This window comes from Cherax quadricarinatus, chromosome 52 (genome assembly GCF_038502225.1).
Source record: "Cherax quadricarinatus isolate ZL_2023a chromosome 52, ASM3850222v1, whole genome shotgun sequence".
Taxonomy (NCBI): Eukaryota; Metazoa; Arthropoda; class Malacostraca; order Decapoda; family Parastacidae; genus Cherax; species Cherax quadricarinatus.
This window is the reverse complement of record NC_091343.1, coordinates 24,246,948-24,263,106: the sequence shown is the minus strand read 5'-3', so window position 1 is coordinate 24,263,106 and position 16,159 is coordinate 24,246,948. Positions and strand designations below refer to the sequence as shown.

The 16,159-nt window shown below is 42.3% G+C and overlaps 1 protein-coding gene across 4 annotated transcripts in view; it reads right to left on the bottom strand.

The window, feature by feature from the left end:
* Positions 1 to 16,159, bottom strand: part of LOC128696847 (protein amalgam) — a 92,735-nt gene that overhangs the window by 11,992 nt on the left and 64,584 nt on the right. For all 4 annotated transcript variants that reach the window (XM_053788256.2, XM_053788259.2, XM_053788258.2 and 1 more), the window contains 8 exons: positions 11,095 to 11,268; positions 9,899 to 9,978; positions 6,866 to 7,007; positions 6,115 to 6,236; positions 4,297 to 4,438; positions 2,801 to 2,972; positions 1,861 to 1,983; positions 677 to 779 (listed from right to left, as the gene is read on the bottom strand). In XM_053788256.2, coding sequence (XP_053644231.2) covers positions 677 to 779; positions 1,861 to 1,983; positions 2,801 to 2,972; positions 4,297 to 4,438; positions 6,115 to 6,236; positions 6,866 to 7,007; positions 9,899 to 9,978; positions 11,095 to 11,268 — 1,058 coding nt within the window. The remainder of the gene's footprint in view (positions 1 to 676; positions 780 to 1,860; positions 1,984 to 2,800; positions 2,973 to 4,296; positions 4,439 to 6,114; positions 6,237 to 6,865; positions 7,008 to 9,898; positions 9,979 to 11,094; positions 11,269 to 16,159) is intronic.

Below are 16,159 nucleotides of genomic sequence, written 5' to 3'. Positions count from 1 at the left end.
CTGTAACATACCAGCTGTCTCCCACTATGGCAGGGTGACTTGAAGAGAGGAAACACTTTCACCATCACTCATTCAGTCACTGTCTTGCCAGAAGTATGCTGACATCACAGTGCTATTCTTAACTGCCCTTCAAGAGGAATGCTTTCTTGATCCCCTTAAAGCAATTCCAATTATCTTCCCCTATATACACCTGGAAAATCGTAAAGGGACAAGTACCGAACTTGCACACGAAAATCACTCACTACGAAAGCAAAAGACTCGGCAGACGATGCAACATCCCCCCAATGAAAAGCAGGGGTGTCACTAGCACGTTAAGAGACCATACAATAAGTGTCAGGGGCCCGAGACTTCAACTGCCTCCCAGCATACATAAGGGGGATTACCAACAGACCCCTGGCTGTTTTCAAGCAGGCACTGGACAATCACCTAAAGTCGGTACCTGACCAGCTGGGCTGTGACTCGTACATTGGATTGCGTGCAGCCAGCTGTAACAGCCTGGTTGATCAATCTCTGATCCACCATGAGGCCTGGTCACAGACCGGGCCACGGGGGCGTTGACTCCCGGAACTCTCTCCAGGTAAACTATCCCAGGCGCTGTATAACCTCTGCACCGCCGTATGACCCTTGTAGGTTTAGCACTTAGTTGTGATTATAATAATAATGAATAAAGACTTACGTTTCTATAGGCAATGATGTAGGCGAGAACTGGAGCATAACTCTCCACGTCCCATACAAGAGTGTAAGTATTCTCCTTGTCCCCCTGGCTGAGGCTGGTAAATCTGTCAGGATGAAAATTGTTAACAAGCAGATGTGTATCATGAACTATGTTATCCCAAGATGGTATACCATCATCCCCGGACCTTTTATATCAATACACTGCAAGAGGAATAGTGTTAAGCGGTTATGCAAGTCAAATGCAACTAAATGTAAGCTTACTTTTGCTTGTATACGTCTGTATATATATAATATTACTGTGCGTGTGCTTGCATATGCATGTGTGTATGTACACTTGTGTGCATTTATATATGTATATGTACATATGAACTCAATTTAAGTCGTTAAAAACGACTGTAGGGTCGCGGTTCGAGCCCCCGTCCATCTTTCTGTTTATTCATATGCATATAAGTGTGTGAATATTTTCGTGTGCACATGTATACTTGTGTGATAAAAATAAGCTAGAACAGAACCCAGTCAAATAAGCACCCCAATGGAAATAAGTCACTTTGCCTTATTTTTTGGGACTATCCTATAGGTAATTTGCATTACGTATGATAATTGTACCTATGTGTACCTGTGCCTAAATAAATTTAATACAAATCACTTAGCGAAATTTTGCGGGTGATACCCGCAGAGTTTTGCGACAAACGAAGAGTTCAATGAGGAGTTGTGACCCTGGAAGGTTTAACGCTTCTTTTTTTGGATTATAATAATGTGGAGTTGTTATAAGTAATATCTATAGGCAAACTAATTTTCTGGGCTTCTGTTTTCATGTTGGTTATTATTCAACACATCTCAGTACAATTACCATACCTAGTAACATATGTGTAAATTACCTGGGATAACCTTCCCAAAAAAGTCAGGGTGACATTTCAATTGGGATCCTTGTAATATCTTATAATTCCCAGTTTATGCCATGGAAACATAAACTGATATTAATGAAATTGACAAAAGTTATTCTGTATCAATATTGGTAGAATTACAGACGATATGCTAAGTAAAAGGACACATGCAACTAATGTGACATTTATTGTGGCAACGTTTCGCTCACCAGGAGCTTTATCAAAGGACACAGTAGTTAGCAGCATATTTGTAGAGAACCTCCAAAGTTACTGACATTTTGGACAAACCATCGGCTCTTACCTGACAGGCTTGGGTCGCCCAGACAGCCTGATGATGGCTGAGGAATTTCCTATGAAGTTGGAGGCGTTGCAGGTGTGGTAACCGAAGTCACTCAGTTGCACGTGGTCAAAATGCAACGAGTACCTGAGAAGTGAAATATACAAGCTAAGTATGTATCCCGAAGGAGATGTATGGAGGGGTGACCTGCAGACACACGTCACCACAGACGCAGGCTGCAGAAAAAGCATTTCTTTGTAGAGACTGTATCAAGTCATGTTTGACTCCGTGTAGAGCTTGTATCATGTTTGAATCTGTGTAGAGCTTTATCAGGTTATTTTTGGCTGTGTAGAGCTTTATCACGTCATGTTTGGCTCTGCGTAGAGCTTCACATAGAGCGTGACAATGCCACAGTATAAGCTGGTTCAGCAACCCGTAGCTTCTTTCATAACCACAAGGACAATGAACGGAAAAAACAATTGCATTTATTGGAAAGCACTAAATACTTAAGGGTTATATAAAGTAGGGGGAAATGGGAGGTAATTATGTTTGATCCATGGGATTGGAGCTACCTTCCCGTTCCTTGGATCGAAGGTGTTTACCTTCCATTCCCTTGGTGCTGTATGATTCCCTACAAGTTTAGAGCTCCGTGTGTGTGTGTGTGTGTGTGTGTGTGTGTGTGTGTGTGTGTGTGTGTGTGTTATTTTAATTCACAAAAAAGTTAAAAATAATTCGAAAACAGTCCCAACTTTACAGCATCAACCGGGTAACATAGACGGTACCCAGCTATTGTTAACATCGACGATACCCATCAATTGCTAGCATCAGCGATTCTCACCTATTGTTAACATCAACGATACCCACCTATTGTTAGCATCGACGATACCCACCTATTGTTAGCGTCGACGATACCCATCTATTGTTGGCAGCGACGATACTTATTGTTAGCATGGACGATACCTACCTATTGTTAACGTCGAATGTCTTGTAAAGCCTGAGGGGATCAACGGGGATATCGCCCAGACGATAAAACTTGACCTGTGGGCGAGGTTCGGCTTCCACGTAACAAGCTATTGTGGCCTCGTAACCCACCCCAGAGTACACCTCCTCTTTCTCCGCCCACACCTTGGGTCGATCTGGCGGTGGAAGGAAGAGATTTTGTTGGCACAGGTCAATTTTCAGGCCAAGAGCTATAGTTCTACCTTGGTTTATGGCGGTGGCATTGTGTTACAGCGGGGATGTGTTTCCTGGAGCTGAATTTTGGTAAGATTGGTGAAACCAGTCAGTGGTTCAGTATATGCTGGTGGACAAGTGTTATATGATTGTAGTTCAGCATTCACTGGCTTACCGGAGCTGCTAGACATTCCTACGTCAAGGTCTCCACTAGTTTGTCAATCCCTAAAAACAAAAGACTACTACAAGTAATTAAGTCCACCATGCTGACGCCAGAACAACACTCATCAACCATGATGACGTCAGAACAACACCCAGCAATCATGAACTAGTGCATCCACCAAAAGACTTGCCAACCATGCTGACATTAGAGCACACACCAACATGCACTCTCTCTCTCTCTCTCTCTCTCTCTCTCTCTCTCTCTCTCTCTCTCTCTCTCTCTCTCTCTCTCTCTCTCTCTCTCTCTCTCTCTCTCTCTCTCTCTCTCTCCCTAATAGCGACCAGTGAAGAGGCGGAACCAGATATGAATCGACCCTTGCAACCAGAATTGTGTGAGGACACATGAAAAAAAAGAATAACAAAGAACACTAAACGAATTTCCACGTACGTCATCAAAAAATACAAAAAAAAAACAACACCTGGAATGTTACTAAACAGCTCCACCAATTTAAAACCATCAGCGCAAATCATCCACTATTGTGTCCTGCACTCGCACAACTCTGCTCTGGTCAACGTGCCTTTCAAGGAAGGTGTCTTACAACCAGCCACCAACAGACCGCACATCACCAGTACTCTACATACGATACTGTGCCTATTGAACCTACAATGGAATTCTTCACGATAATCTCATCGATTTACTGAAGTCTCCAAGCTCATGCTGACAGATTTCACTTCATGGTGTAAAAAAAAGAACCTCTCCCTATGTCATGGAGAATGACAGAAAAACCTTTTTGTCTGATGGAGTCTAAAAGGGGGAAAGACTTCTAAGCGAGGGAGAATAACAGGAAAATTGTCCTGCATGATGGAGTATACGGAAACCATCCTGTCATGGAATATAACAGGAAAGTCCTCCTGTGTAATGGTTGCCTTAGGTGTACATGTCTCTTACTCTGGACCTTTTTTTTAACTGTTTTAAACTATCTCACAGAAAAGAGCCGAAAGTCTCCACTTTGAAGGAGGCGTGTAGATGTTGCAGTCGGAGAGCAACTGCGTCACCCTACCTTGGCGGGGTGACCCCTTCCCCTGGAAGGTAGCACAAAGGTTGTAGGTAGCACAAATACTCACGCATGACTTGCAGGATGATGGAGGTGGAGGCTGGCTTACCCACACCGTTGGTGGCTGTGCACTTGTATACACCATTGTCTTCAGGTACTGCCTCGTGTACTGTCAGGTTGGCACCTTCAGCTGGACCTGGCAAGTTTCCACCCTGAGAAGACAAGAGTTTTGGTTGGTTAATTGAGCTTAAAACCTATTAACTACGCGAGGGTCATTAAGGTTGAACATCAACAATATCCTAATCGTTTATTAGTATATTATTCCCAAAGTTAATCATTATTATGTTTACGTGGTGGATGTACCAGGGAAAGGTCTCTATCATATGACCAAAAACTCCACTGAGTAGGTCATTGCTTGACCAAACGTTCCACTGAGTAGGTCATCATTTAAACCGCGTCAGGAGATGTTGCTCCCATCTCTGCTGACAATATACACACCATCACCACTACTGGCCAGGTGTAAAGATGTCTGATATTTACCCAACAAGTCAAACGTGACTATTTCCCATTCCTCAGGTGTTGTATGATCACTACAGGACTAAGGCTTCCTAATAATAATAATAATAATAATAATAATAATAATAATAATAATAATAATAATAATAATAATAATAATAATAATAATACTGTTACGCCCAACAAAGCGTCTTGTAGCATATCAAAATCTTTACTGAGTCAGAACCCGTCTTGATATAATAATAATAATAATAATAATAATAATAATAATAATAATAATAATAACAAAATTAATAATAATATGAATAGGGTCTAATAAGAACAGATGAAACTCGAAGTCAGAGTGGGTTGAGAAAGGTATTTTGTGTGTATTGAGCGGCCAGCACCTGACAACTGCAGGAAGGCAGGCAACACACATCTAGCAGAGCAAGTTCTTTACCAGCCGAGGTGTAGCATTAAGCAAGAATTAATACAAAAACTATACAACCTATACACAAGGTTGTATGATGCACTAAAACACGTATTTTCATCATTTTATTTGCGTCAATGGCGGCCTCATTCCTTCACTGCTTGCCACATCGATGCACATACCGAAGTTTATATCTCAGTCATCAATATTCGCAGTATCGGTAATGAGATAAATGGCTGCAGCTTTACATCAATCATCACTGTACCGTTTAATTTAATTATCCTCATTATTTTCTCCCCCCTAATATCTCCTACTCCCCTCTCTCCCTCGGTATATATATATATATATATATATATATATATATATATATATATATATATATATATATATATATATATATATATATATATATATATGCAATAAGATCACAGTAAACAGGTGATTTTAAAATATGCAAAACAACCACTGTGAAAGAGTAGTGAAATTTCAAGCGCTTTCGTGACTACTCACATTGCCAAGGAACTATGACAATGGCTTACCCACAATGTGAGTAGTCACGAAAGCACTTGGAATTTCACTACTCTTTCACAGTGGTTGTTATGCATATATATATATGCATATATATATATATATATTATATATATATATATGTATATGTATATATATATATATTCATAATATATATATATATATATATGGGGAAGTGGAACAGAATTCTTCCTCCGTAAGCCATGCGTGTTGTAAGAGGCGACTAAAATGCCGGGAGCAAGGGGCTAGTAACCTCTTCTCCTGTATATATTACTAAATGTAAAAGGAGAAACTTTCGTTTTTCCTTTTGGGCCACCCCGCCTTGGTGGGATACAGCCGGTGTGTTGAAAGAAAGAATATATATATATATATATATATATACATACATATATATACATCAGGTGACAGGGATGGGAAGAGGCATGAGATACTCACCTTTCGGGTCCAGGTGACAGTAGGTGTAGGGTAACCTGAAGCATGGCAACCCAGGGTGACAGTGCTGCCAATCCTGATGGTGACTTCACTGCGGTTATTGGCCGGGTACACTGACGGAGGCACTGTAGAAGCAACAACAACATTACAGCTTGCAGTTGGTACACTGCTTGTGTTTTATAAAGACTTCTTTTTACCTATAAAGTGACAAACCTCTGATGGTAAGGGTGTGGTCTGAGTGACGTACCTATGACGGTGAGGGTGTGGTATGAGTTACGTACCTCTGACGGTGAAGGTGTGGTCTGAGTTACGCACCTCTGACGGTGAAGGTGTGGTATGAATTACGTACCTCTGACGGTGAAGGTGTGGTATGAATTACGTACCTCTGACGGTGAAGGTGTATTAATTACGTACCGCTGACGGTGAAGGTGTGGTCTGAGTTACGTACCTCTGACAGTGAAGGTGTGGTATGAATTACGTACTTCTGACGGTGAAGGTGTGGTATGAGACACGTACTTCTGACGGTGAGGGTGTGGTCTAAGTGACGTACCTCTGACGGTGAAGGTGTGGTATGAGTTACGTACCTCTGACGGTGAAGATGTGGTATGAGTTACGTACCTCTGACGGTGAGGGTGTGGTATGAGTTACGTACCTCTGACGGTGAGGGTGTGGTCTAAGTGACGTACCTCTGACGGTGAAGGTGTGGTATGAGTTACGTACCTCTGACGGTGAAGATGTGGTATGAGTTACGTACCTCTGACGGTGAGGGTGTGGTTGAGTGTTCGTCGTGGCTGTGTGGAAAGTTCACAGGTATAGGTCCCAGCATCCTTCCACTGTACCCTGGACAACATCAGAGAGGTACCATTGAGACCGATCCGGTGGTCCTGTGACACAGCCTGGTAGGAAGGCACGCACCTTTTAAACCTTTGCACATTACTGACACAACGAGAACATTCACCAACATACATTAAGATCAGAAAAAGTATTTCTTGTTTTTTTTAATTAGTGTGAAAAGTTAAATCCGTTAAACCAAGGGAAGGGTGGGTAAAAGACCTCGATCCAATGACCATAAACCTTCAATAAGCGGTTTATCATAACTAAAACCAACATCAGGATAAATTTCTTCACTTCAGCGCTATGCAATAAAAAGTTCTATACCGCCATTTACTCCCTCACAAAATGGCCAGTAAACCACTAGAAAGATGGCACAATGGTTTGGGTGGTATTACATATATCTATATATATATATATATATATATATATATATATATATATATATATATATATATATATATATATATATATATATATATATATATATATATATATATGATGGCAAGGACTCTTATTAAACGCAAACTAAGCCTAATCTTAGCTAACCTAATCTAGCTTAACCTAATGTAACCTAACCTAACAAAGTGTAGGATACGCACACACACACACACACACACACACACACACACACACACACACACACACACTTAAGAACAGTGTTTCGTCACCTCAGCAATGAATCGTTCACGACACTGTACACCGTGCACGTTAGGCCCATACTGGAGTATGCAGCACCTGTATGGAACCCACACCTGGTCAACACGTTAAGAAATTAGAGAAAGTGCAAAGGTTTCCAACGAGACTAGTTCCGGAGCTAAGGGGTATGTCCTACGAGGAGAGGTTAAGGGAAATCCACCTGACAACACTGGAGGACAGGAGGGATAGGGGGGATTAGGTGAGTACATACCACTGAGTACTGACATGGAAGGAAGATATAATAAGATTTACAAAGTTCTTTGCTTAAGAGATCATTCAGCACTTGTGACAATAAAAATTTATATATAACCATGAATGCTAACTCTCACTCATGAGAAAGGGAAGACCAACATACTAAATGTATGAGGAATAGTCTCACGACGACAGTTTTTGTGGAAAGAGGAAGGAACACTTACATCTTGTGGCCCGGTGGCCTGGTGGCTAAAGCTCCCGCTTCACACACGGAGGGCCCGGGTTCGATTCCCGGCGGGTGGAAACATTTCGACACATTTCCTTACGCCTGTTGTCCTGTTCACCTAGCAGCAAATAGGTACCTGGGTGTTAGTCGACTGGTGTGGGTCGCATCCTGGGGGACAAGATTAAGGACCCCAATGGAAATAAGTTAGACAGTCCTCGATGACGCACTGACTTTCTTGGGTTATCCTGGGTGGCTAACCCTCCGGGGTTAAAAATCCGAACGAAATCTTATCTTATCTTAGCTTATCTTTACCCTGGCGTAGGAAGGCAGCAGGACTAGAAGGTGGCGGGCAGGATCAACAGGATTAGGGAGAGGACCGGCAGTATTAGGAAGGCAAGATTAGGGGGGTGAAGGAGGGCAAGATTAGGATGGACAAGAGGGAAAATTGAGAGGAAGGCGGGCAGGATTAGAAAGGAAGAGCAGGATGAGGATACAATTGACGATGAGGAAGGGGAGGCAAATACGGAGGATAATGCAGCAATCGAAACTGATTCGGCTGAATAGCGGCATTTATGATACTAAATAAAGCACCAGCATAAAAGGTGCCACCGTCACAGGAAAGATGCCACCGTCACAGCAAATATGCCACCATCACAGGAAAAGTGCTACATCATAGGAAAAGTACCACCGTCACAGGAAGGAGCCGACAAGCAAATATATCCATTAATATCTTCTACTCCTGTATTTCACGCGGGCAATGGCTGGAGTGGAGCTTGGGGAGAGAGCCTTCTGCTTTTATCTTTGTCTCACACACAAAGTAATACATGATAGTGCCTAACAGTCATAAATCTAGATAGAAATACATTGCTTTTCTCAACATATAGTCTCCGTGGGTACTTAGATGACCGTTGCTATTGTCTTTCCAGTGTAATCCCATATACCTGTTCAACAGTCAACAGTTTACGACAGTGCACAGTGACGGAGGTCACCTTGAGATGACCTCCAGAGTGCCAGGTCACTATGGGGCGACCAAAGAACAGACGTCTACAATCAAGTAATACGTCATAAAGCGTTCGTTTTTTGATGCTTCTCGCCCGTTTACTCAGCCAGTGCTACAGTGAAATATGCCACTTCCGGTTAGGTTACGTTGAGTTATGTAATGGCAGGTTAGGTTAACGTTAGCCTAAAATTACGTAAATCACAAATAATCAAAATACATATTTTTGTTTGTAAAATGGGAGGATATTATCTCGCAATAATATAGCAAAAGAGTATTCTAAGGGGTGCAGGATCTAAGAGGTGCAGGATCTAACAGGTGCAGGATCTAAGAGGTGAAGGTTCAAGAGGTGTAGAATCCAGAAGTGTAGTCTCAAGCGGTGTCAGAATTCAAGGACGGAAGATCCAAGAAGTGTGGAACCTTGAAAGAAAATGGCCCAAGGTGTAAAGGAATCTAAGATTATTAGCGCTCTAAAGATATTGAACTCCAAGAGATTTAGGATCCATGAGGTGTTTATGCAAGAAGCGAAGGGTTAACTAGGTGAAAATAAAAATAAAAAACAAAACATAAAATGTAGCTTCCCCCAGTTGTAAGACCCAAGAGATGAAGAACCAACGAGAGGAAGATATGTAAGAGAAGTCGCATCTAAGTGTCGTGGCGAGCATTTAAGAGATACAGTGAATTACAAACATTTATTGACGAAAAGATTCGCTCTGTGTAGACTTGATAAAGCTCTATACAGAGTGCACCATTGTCCCAATAAAACCTTGTTCTGTAACGTGTGTATTTTCTCCAGCAGAGGAACAAATTGAGGATCCAGGATAGAAATAGTGAGGTCGTACCTCGACGATGGGTCCGTCTGGTCGATGCTGCAGCACCCACAGAATCTGATTCCCGTGGCGCCAGATGAGGCTATACTCTTCTGTGGAAGGAAGCAAGTGGTGTGAGTCTTCAGTGATGGTAGTCTAGAATGTGGTGATTCTGGAACGGGTGGGGCTTTGGAGTGAAACAAGAAGGCGAAAGGGGGGCGAAATAGCTAAGGAAAGAGAGAAAGAAATGGGGAAATAATTAATCGGGAAGAGAAGGTAAGAAGAGGGATAGAGGGAAAGAGAGCGTGAGTGAGGGAAGGAGGGCGAAATTAAGAGACGGTAAAATAACCATCAATGAGAAAGAGAGAGGAACTAACGCAGAGAGGAAAAATACACAAATAACCCGCACATAGAAGAATGAAACATGGCAACGTTTCGGTCCAACTTGGACCACAAACTAATCACACGCGTTATTTGTGTATTGTTCCAGTCACGGTATTGTGTCCTTCATTCTCTACAGAGAGTAAGTAAAGCAGAGAGGAACTAAGTCACAGTATGCTGTGTGTGTCACCAGATGTGTCAACTAGTGTCATATCACGGGCGAGAAATGCGGACCCTTTTTACCCTCAGTATGGTAAGTAATGAGTAATGAGATGAAACAGTGAGGACACCATCTTACCTCACTACACACTATTGGGACTTTTATTATTTCCACTAAACTTTTACCTTACTACTTAAGTAATATCCCCTATTTTTAATTTGTCATTCTTATTAAGAATGACAAATTAAAGATAGGGGAAAGTGAATACTATAATTCACGTTATTACAATTCGTTAATCCTTAATTATTTATTACAATCTGATACCAAAAATAACTAGGGGTAGAAAGCAAGATAATTGAGACAAAGGAATATAATTAACATAGAGCCTTAGCACTGTCCTAGACAGTCTGATCAAGCCCTCACAGAGCCTTCAGCTCTGTAACCATCCACGGCTCCTGACGAAATTTTTCTCTTAGTTACTTTCCCTGAATTTATAAAGGTCTCCACACACCCCGACGTGTGGAGGCCAGCTCCCACGGGAAAATTCACCACGTAGTCTCAATAGAGACTGGAATTCCCCTGACAGAGCTAGGGTGTGAAGATTAGCAGCCGAAACAACTATCTTTGCAAGCAGATGGAATCAGGAGACCCAATCTCAGGCTGTCACACCAGCGAACACAATACTGACCCAGGTTCTGCACGACGCAGGGCAGGATGACGGAGTCTCCCTGTTGGATAGAGAAGGAGCGGCTGCTGCTAGTGATGACTGGAAAGGTGTCCTCTGGGTTAAGAGGGTCGTAGTAATAGTCGTTGTCCCCAGTGGTCCACGGAGACCCCGGCTGGCCGAAGACCAGATCCGTCACTGAAAAGAACAGAGACTGATCGTCAGAGAGATTATTAATTCAATTCAAGTTTATTCTCTATAATGGTTACAATGTGGGGTTTACAGGTTTTGGGTAGTTTGTGGTTTACATGTTATAAAATACTAATTACAGAGGGGGCCATTAGGACACCTAGCATGGCTAGGCATTTCGAGCAGACTTAGATTAATTCTTAACATTAAATCCTTACAGATTATGGTATTAAGGCTAAGTGACTACATCATAATTTGTGAGTTTAGCAATGTGAATGCTTTTGTTTTGGCACAATACAAGGTGTCAATATTTGAGTATCATAGGCAAACTTATGACTAGTTAGGATTTATTATTTTAAGATTAAGATTAGTATTTCTGGGTTTATAGTCAGTGGATGAGTGAGTGTAATTTTGAACCACCAGGTAGTTATCATGTAGTTAAACCATACCACGGGCGGGTTGAAATTACAGTGCTAGGTTTAATTATATTGGGGTCCCCTGGGTAAACAGTTTATAAGCCCTCAAATTATTATTATTATTATTATTATTATTATTATTATTATTATTATTATTATTATTATTATTATTAATCATTACTGCTACTATTATTACTCCTGATCATGTAGCTACAACATTTCGTAATTTAGACACAAATCTTGAGCACTTGGCAAAAGCAATGGGTACGCACTGGTGAAAATATATGAACAATGAACAGTCAAGTTCAACAAAAATGAATAAACAGTTATTTTTTAACAGAATATGTTCTTCCATTGGACACATTAATAAAACCTTAGACTTGTAAACCAGTCTATCATTCCTCAGTGGTATGGTGGTAGGGAAGAAGGGACCATATATCATGATCGTCCACACAGTCGTCAATACACAACCGAGACTCGAGTAATTATTTGCTACAAGCTTCAGAGGAATTATATATTTATAACATGGTTTTATTTTATGGATTATAAATTAATATTTATTTCCTAGTAGTATGAAATATAGTTTCTTTGTGGGGGCCCTACTGTGTATGTGTGTGTGAGGGGCCCCTGGGCTATGGCCCCTGTTGCCCTCCCTTAAAGCTTGCCCCGACTGTAAAAGAAATGGGTTGTCACAGGGATGAACACAGACTGGTTGTCAGTATGATGTTACATAGAAATAATACTGGCAGAAGTGCGCGCAAAATCTGCAGAAAAAGTTACTGTAGTTTTATGCATATAAGCGCAATGTAAAGTACCACAGCTCAACAGAAAAGACTCTTTTTAGGTTTAATTACCGTAGAGTTTCCCATGTTAGTTATCCAGACGACTCACTCCAGAAGGGGGTCGAAATATGCAGATCAATCAATCTTCTGAGTTTCTCTCTCCATGTGGGTGATATAGATAATGTTTTCATAAAAGCTTAGAAATACTTCGTTGTGGCTTTCGATTTTGTTTAAGAGATGTGCGCAGAATTTGAAATATATTTTCCATCAAATTTATATTTTTCGATTTAAGCAATAATATGAGATATGTTGCAGAAGCCAACATTGTGCACACCTGTTCTACATATCAAGGAGTAGTCAGCATAAATCAATAATAAGTCGACTTGGCATAGTCGTGGATATGTGAAATTGTTTCCTCTTGTACATGGTGACCCGGCGAAGAATAAAGTGCAAAGTATAAAAGATCTCGCTTTATTCCTGCTTGGCAAAAGTGAGGGCGGGTGGGTGGGTTAGTAGGCGGGTGGGTGGGCAGGAGAGTGGTTTATTACGGCGCCAAGTGAGCTGGATGATAATGGATGAGCTTAGCGCCATCACCTTCCGCGGAGGATGCATAAACAAAGGTACCTCCCACGAGCCAGCAATCAGAGAGCTCGAGCTGCGTTACGTCACTCACCTGCAGCTGCCTCATTGGTTGATAAGTGCTACCTGACTGACCAATCACGTAACCCGAGACACTTGATGCCTTCATAAACATCATGTGATCGGCCAGTTACCAACTGTATATATACCACTTTGTTAATAAGTCACACAATATTTACTAAGTGGTTATAACTACGATCACAATTTTTAAAGGGGTGGACCGGCAAGCTAGCGGAAGGCCTCGGTCGGATGACCAAAAGCTCCAGCTGCGGGTCATCTTCCAAGACCCGCGTCAGGAAACACTTGTCCTGTTTCCTGACGAACCTTACCTAACCTAACTCACACAAGGCGGGTTGTGCTTGTAAATGTTATGGTGACACCACAAACCTTGGCAAAAGGACACTTGTGATAGCTCAGGACAACATTTCGCCACTAGGACTGATGAAGCCATTGGTGGCGAAACGTTTCATTTAATGAATATCCTGAACAGTACACAAGTGTCCTCATCCATATGCGTGTTATGGCATTTATTGAGAAGACGTTTCACCCTCCTGGGATGCTGGGGCGAAACGTGTTCTCAGATGCCATAAATCACCAATTGTATTTTTTACACATAAACAGCGAAGTGGTGTGGAAGATAATGAGAATAAAGTGAGATCAGATCTATGATCACAAGGTTCAGAGACCAGCGTAAACATCGCACCTGATTGGCTAATAAGAGGAAATTAGAGCGCTGACCCGACCGTCATTTGTGGATCAACAGCCAATCATTACCTCCCAGTGACGTCACTCCTGATTAATGACCAGGCTAAAATAACCAAGATAAATATATCCCTGATGAGACAGTGGGAGCACTAATTGCTGAATTTTAACCTTGGGGGAATAGGGGGCTGTTAGGTTAGATCCTGGGAAGGGGAAGAGAGCTCCAATTGCTCAGATCAAGAGCTCTTCATCAGCATCAAGGCTCTCATGAGGTATACACCACATACTGGAGTATGCAGCACCAGCATAGAACCCACACGTCATGAACAAGTGAAGATAAAGAGCATCATGCAAGGAGACACGATCACAACGTACAAGATACTAGGCTGTTGTGCAAGAAAGGTATAAAATACCGACAATATGAAAGTTAAGACACATGTGCAACATCTGGATATCTTTATTGTAGTAGACGTTTCGCCATCCAGTGGCTTTATCAATACAGATTCTAGGACATAATAGGAAGACAGTAGAACTATATACAAAAGATGAGGTAATCAGTCCCTCGGCCTTGGAGTTAGTGTTCACAGCATCGTGGTGGAGGAGAGTCTGGAGCAAAGGCAAGAAGACTGGCGCTTTTTATAGGCGTCAGTGAATGGGACGGGCAGCAGACGAGGGCTGTCACTGGTAGGTGGGATTCCCCAGTGGAAGTAGGTCCTTCCCAAAGAGATGGGTTAGTTGCAGCAGCCGTGAAGAAGGTCTTGTAGATGTCCTCTGAACCAAGATTCCATGATGTTGCAGTGTCTGACAAGTTGTGCAAGAAAGGTATAAAATACCGACAATATGAAAGTTAAGACACATGTGCAACATCTGGATATCTTTATTGTAGTAGACGTTTCGCCATCCAGTGGCTTTATCAATACAGATTCTAGGACATAATAGGAAGACAGTAGAACTATATACAAAAGATGAGGTAATCAGTCCCTCGGCCTTGGAGTTAGTGTTCACAGCATCGTGGTGGAGGAGAGTCTGGAGCAAAGGCAAGAAGACTGGCGCTTTTTATAGGCGTCAGTGAATGGGACGGGCAGCAGACGAGGGCTGTCACTGGTAGGTGGGATTCCCCAGTGGAAGTAGGTCCTTCCCAAAGAGATGGGTTAGTTGCAGCAGCCGTGAAGAAGGTCTTGTAGATGTCCTCTGAACCAAGATTCCATGATGTTGCAGTGTCTGACAAGTTGTGCAAGAAAGGTATAAAATACCGACAATATGAAAGTTAAGACACATGTGCAACATCTGGATATCTTTATTGTAGTAGACGTTTCGCCATCCAGTGGCTTTATCAATACAGATTCTAGGACATAATAGGAAGACAGTAGAACTATATACAAAAGATGAGGTAATCAGTCCCTCGGCCTTGGAGTTAGTGTTCACAGCATCGTGGTGGAGGAGAGTCTGGAGCAAAGGCAAGAAGACTGGCGCTTTTTATAGGCGTCAGTGAATGGGACGGGCAGCAGACGAGGGCTGTCACTGGTAGGTGGGATTCCCCAGTGGAAGTAGGTCCTTCCCAAAGAGATGGGTTAGTTGCAGCAGCAACTAACCCAGATGTCCAGATGTTGCACATGTGTCTTAACTTTCATATTGTCGGTATTTTATACCTTTCTTGCACAACTTGTCAGACACTGCAACATCATGGAATCTTGGTTCAGAGGACATCTACAAGACCTTCTTCACGGCTGCTGCAACTAACCCATCTCTTTGGGAAGGACCTACTTCCACTGGGGAATCCCACCTACCAGTGACAGCCCTCGTCTGCTGCCCGTCCCATTCACTGACGCCTATAAAAAGCGCCAGTCTTCTTGCCTTTGCTCCAGACTCTCCTCCACCACGATGCTGTGAACACTAACTCCAAGGCCGAGGGACTGATTACCTCATCTTTTGTATATAGTTCTACTGTCTTCCTATTATGTCCTAGAATCTGTATTGATAAAGCCACTGGATGGCGAAACGTCTACTACAATAAAGATATCCAGATGTTGCACATGTGTCTTAACTTTCATATTGTCGGTATTTTATACCTTTCTTGCACAACTTGTCAGACACTGCAACATCATGGAATCTTGGTTCAGAGGACATCTACAAGACCTTCTTCACGGCTGCTGCAACTAACCCATCTCTTTGGGAAGGACCTACTTCCACTGGGGAATCCCACCTACCAGTGACAGCCCTCGTCTGCTGCCCGTCCCATTCACTGACGCCTATAAAAAGCGCCAGTCTTCTTGCCTTTGCTCCAGACTCTCCTCCACCACGATGCTGTGAACACTAACTCCAAGGCCGAGGGACTGATTACCTCATCTTTTGTATATAGTT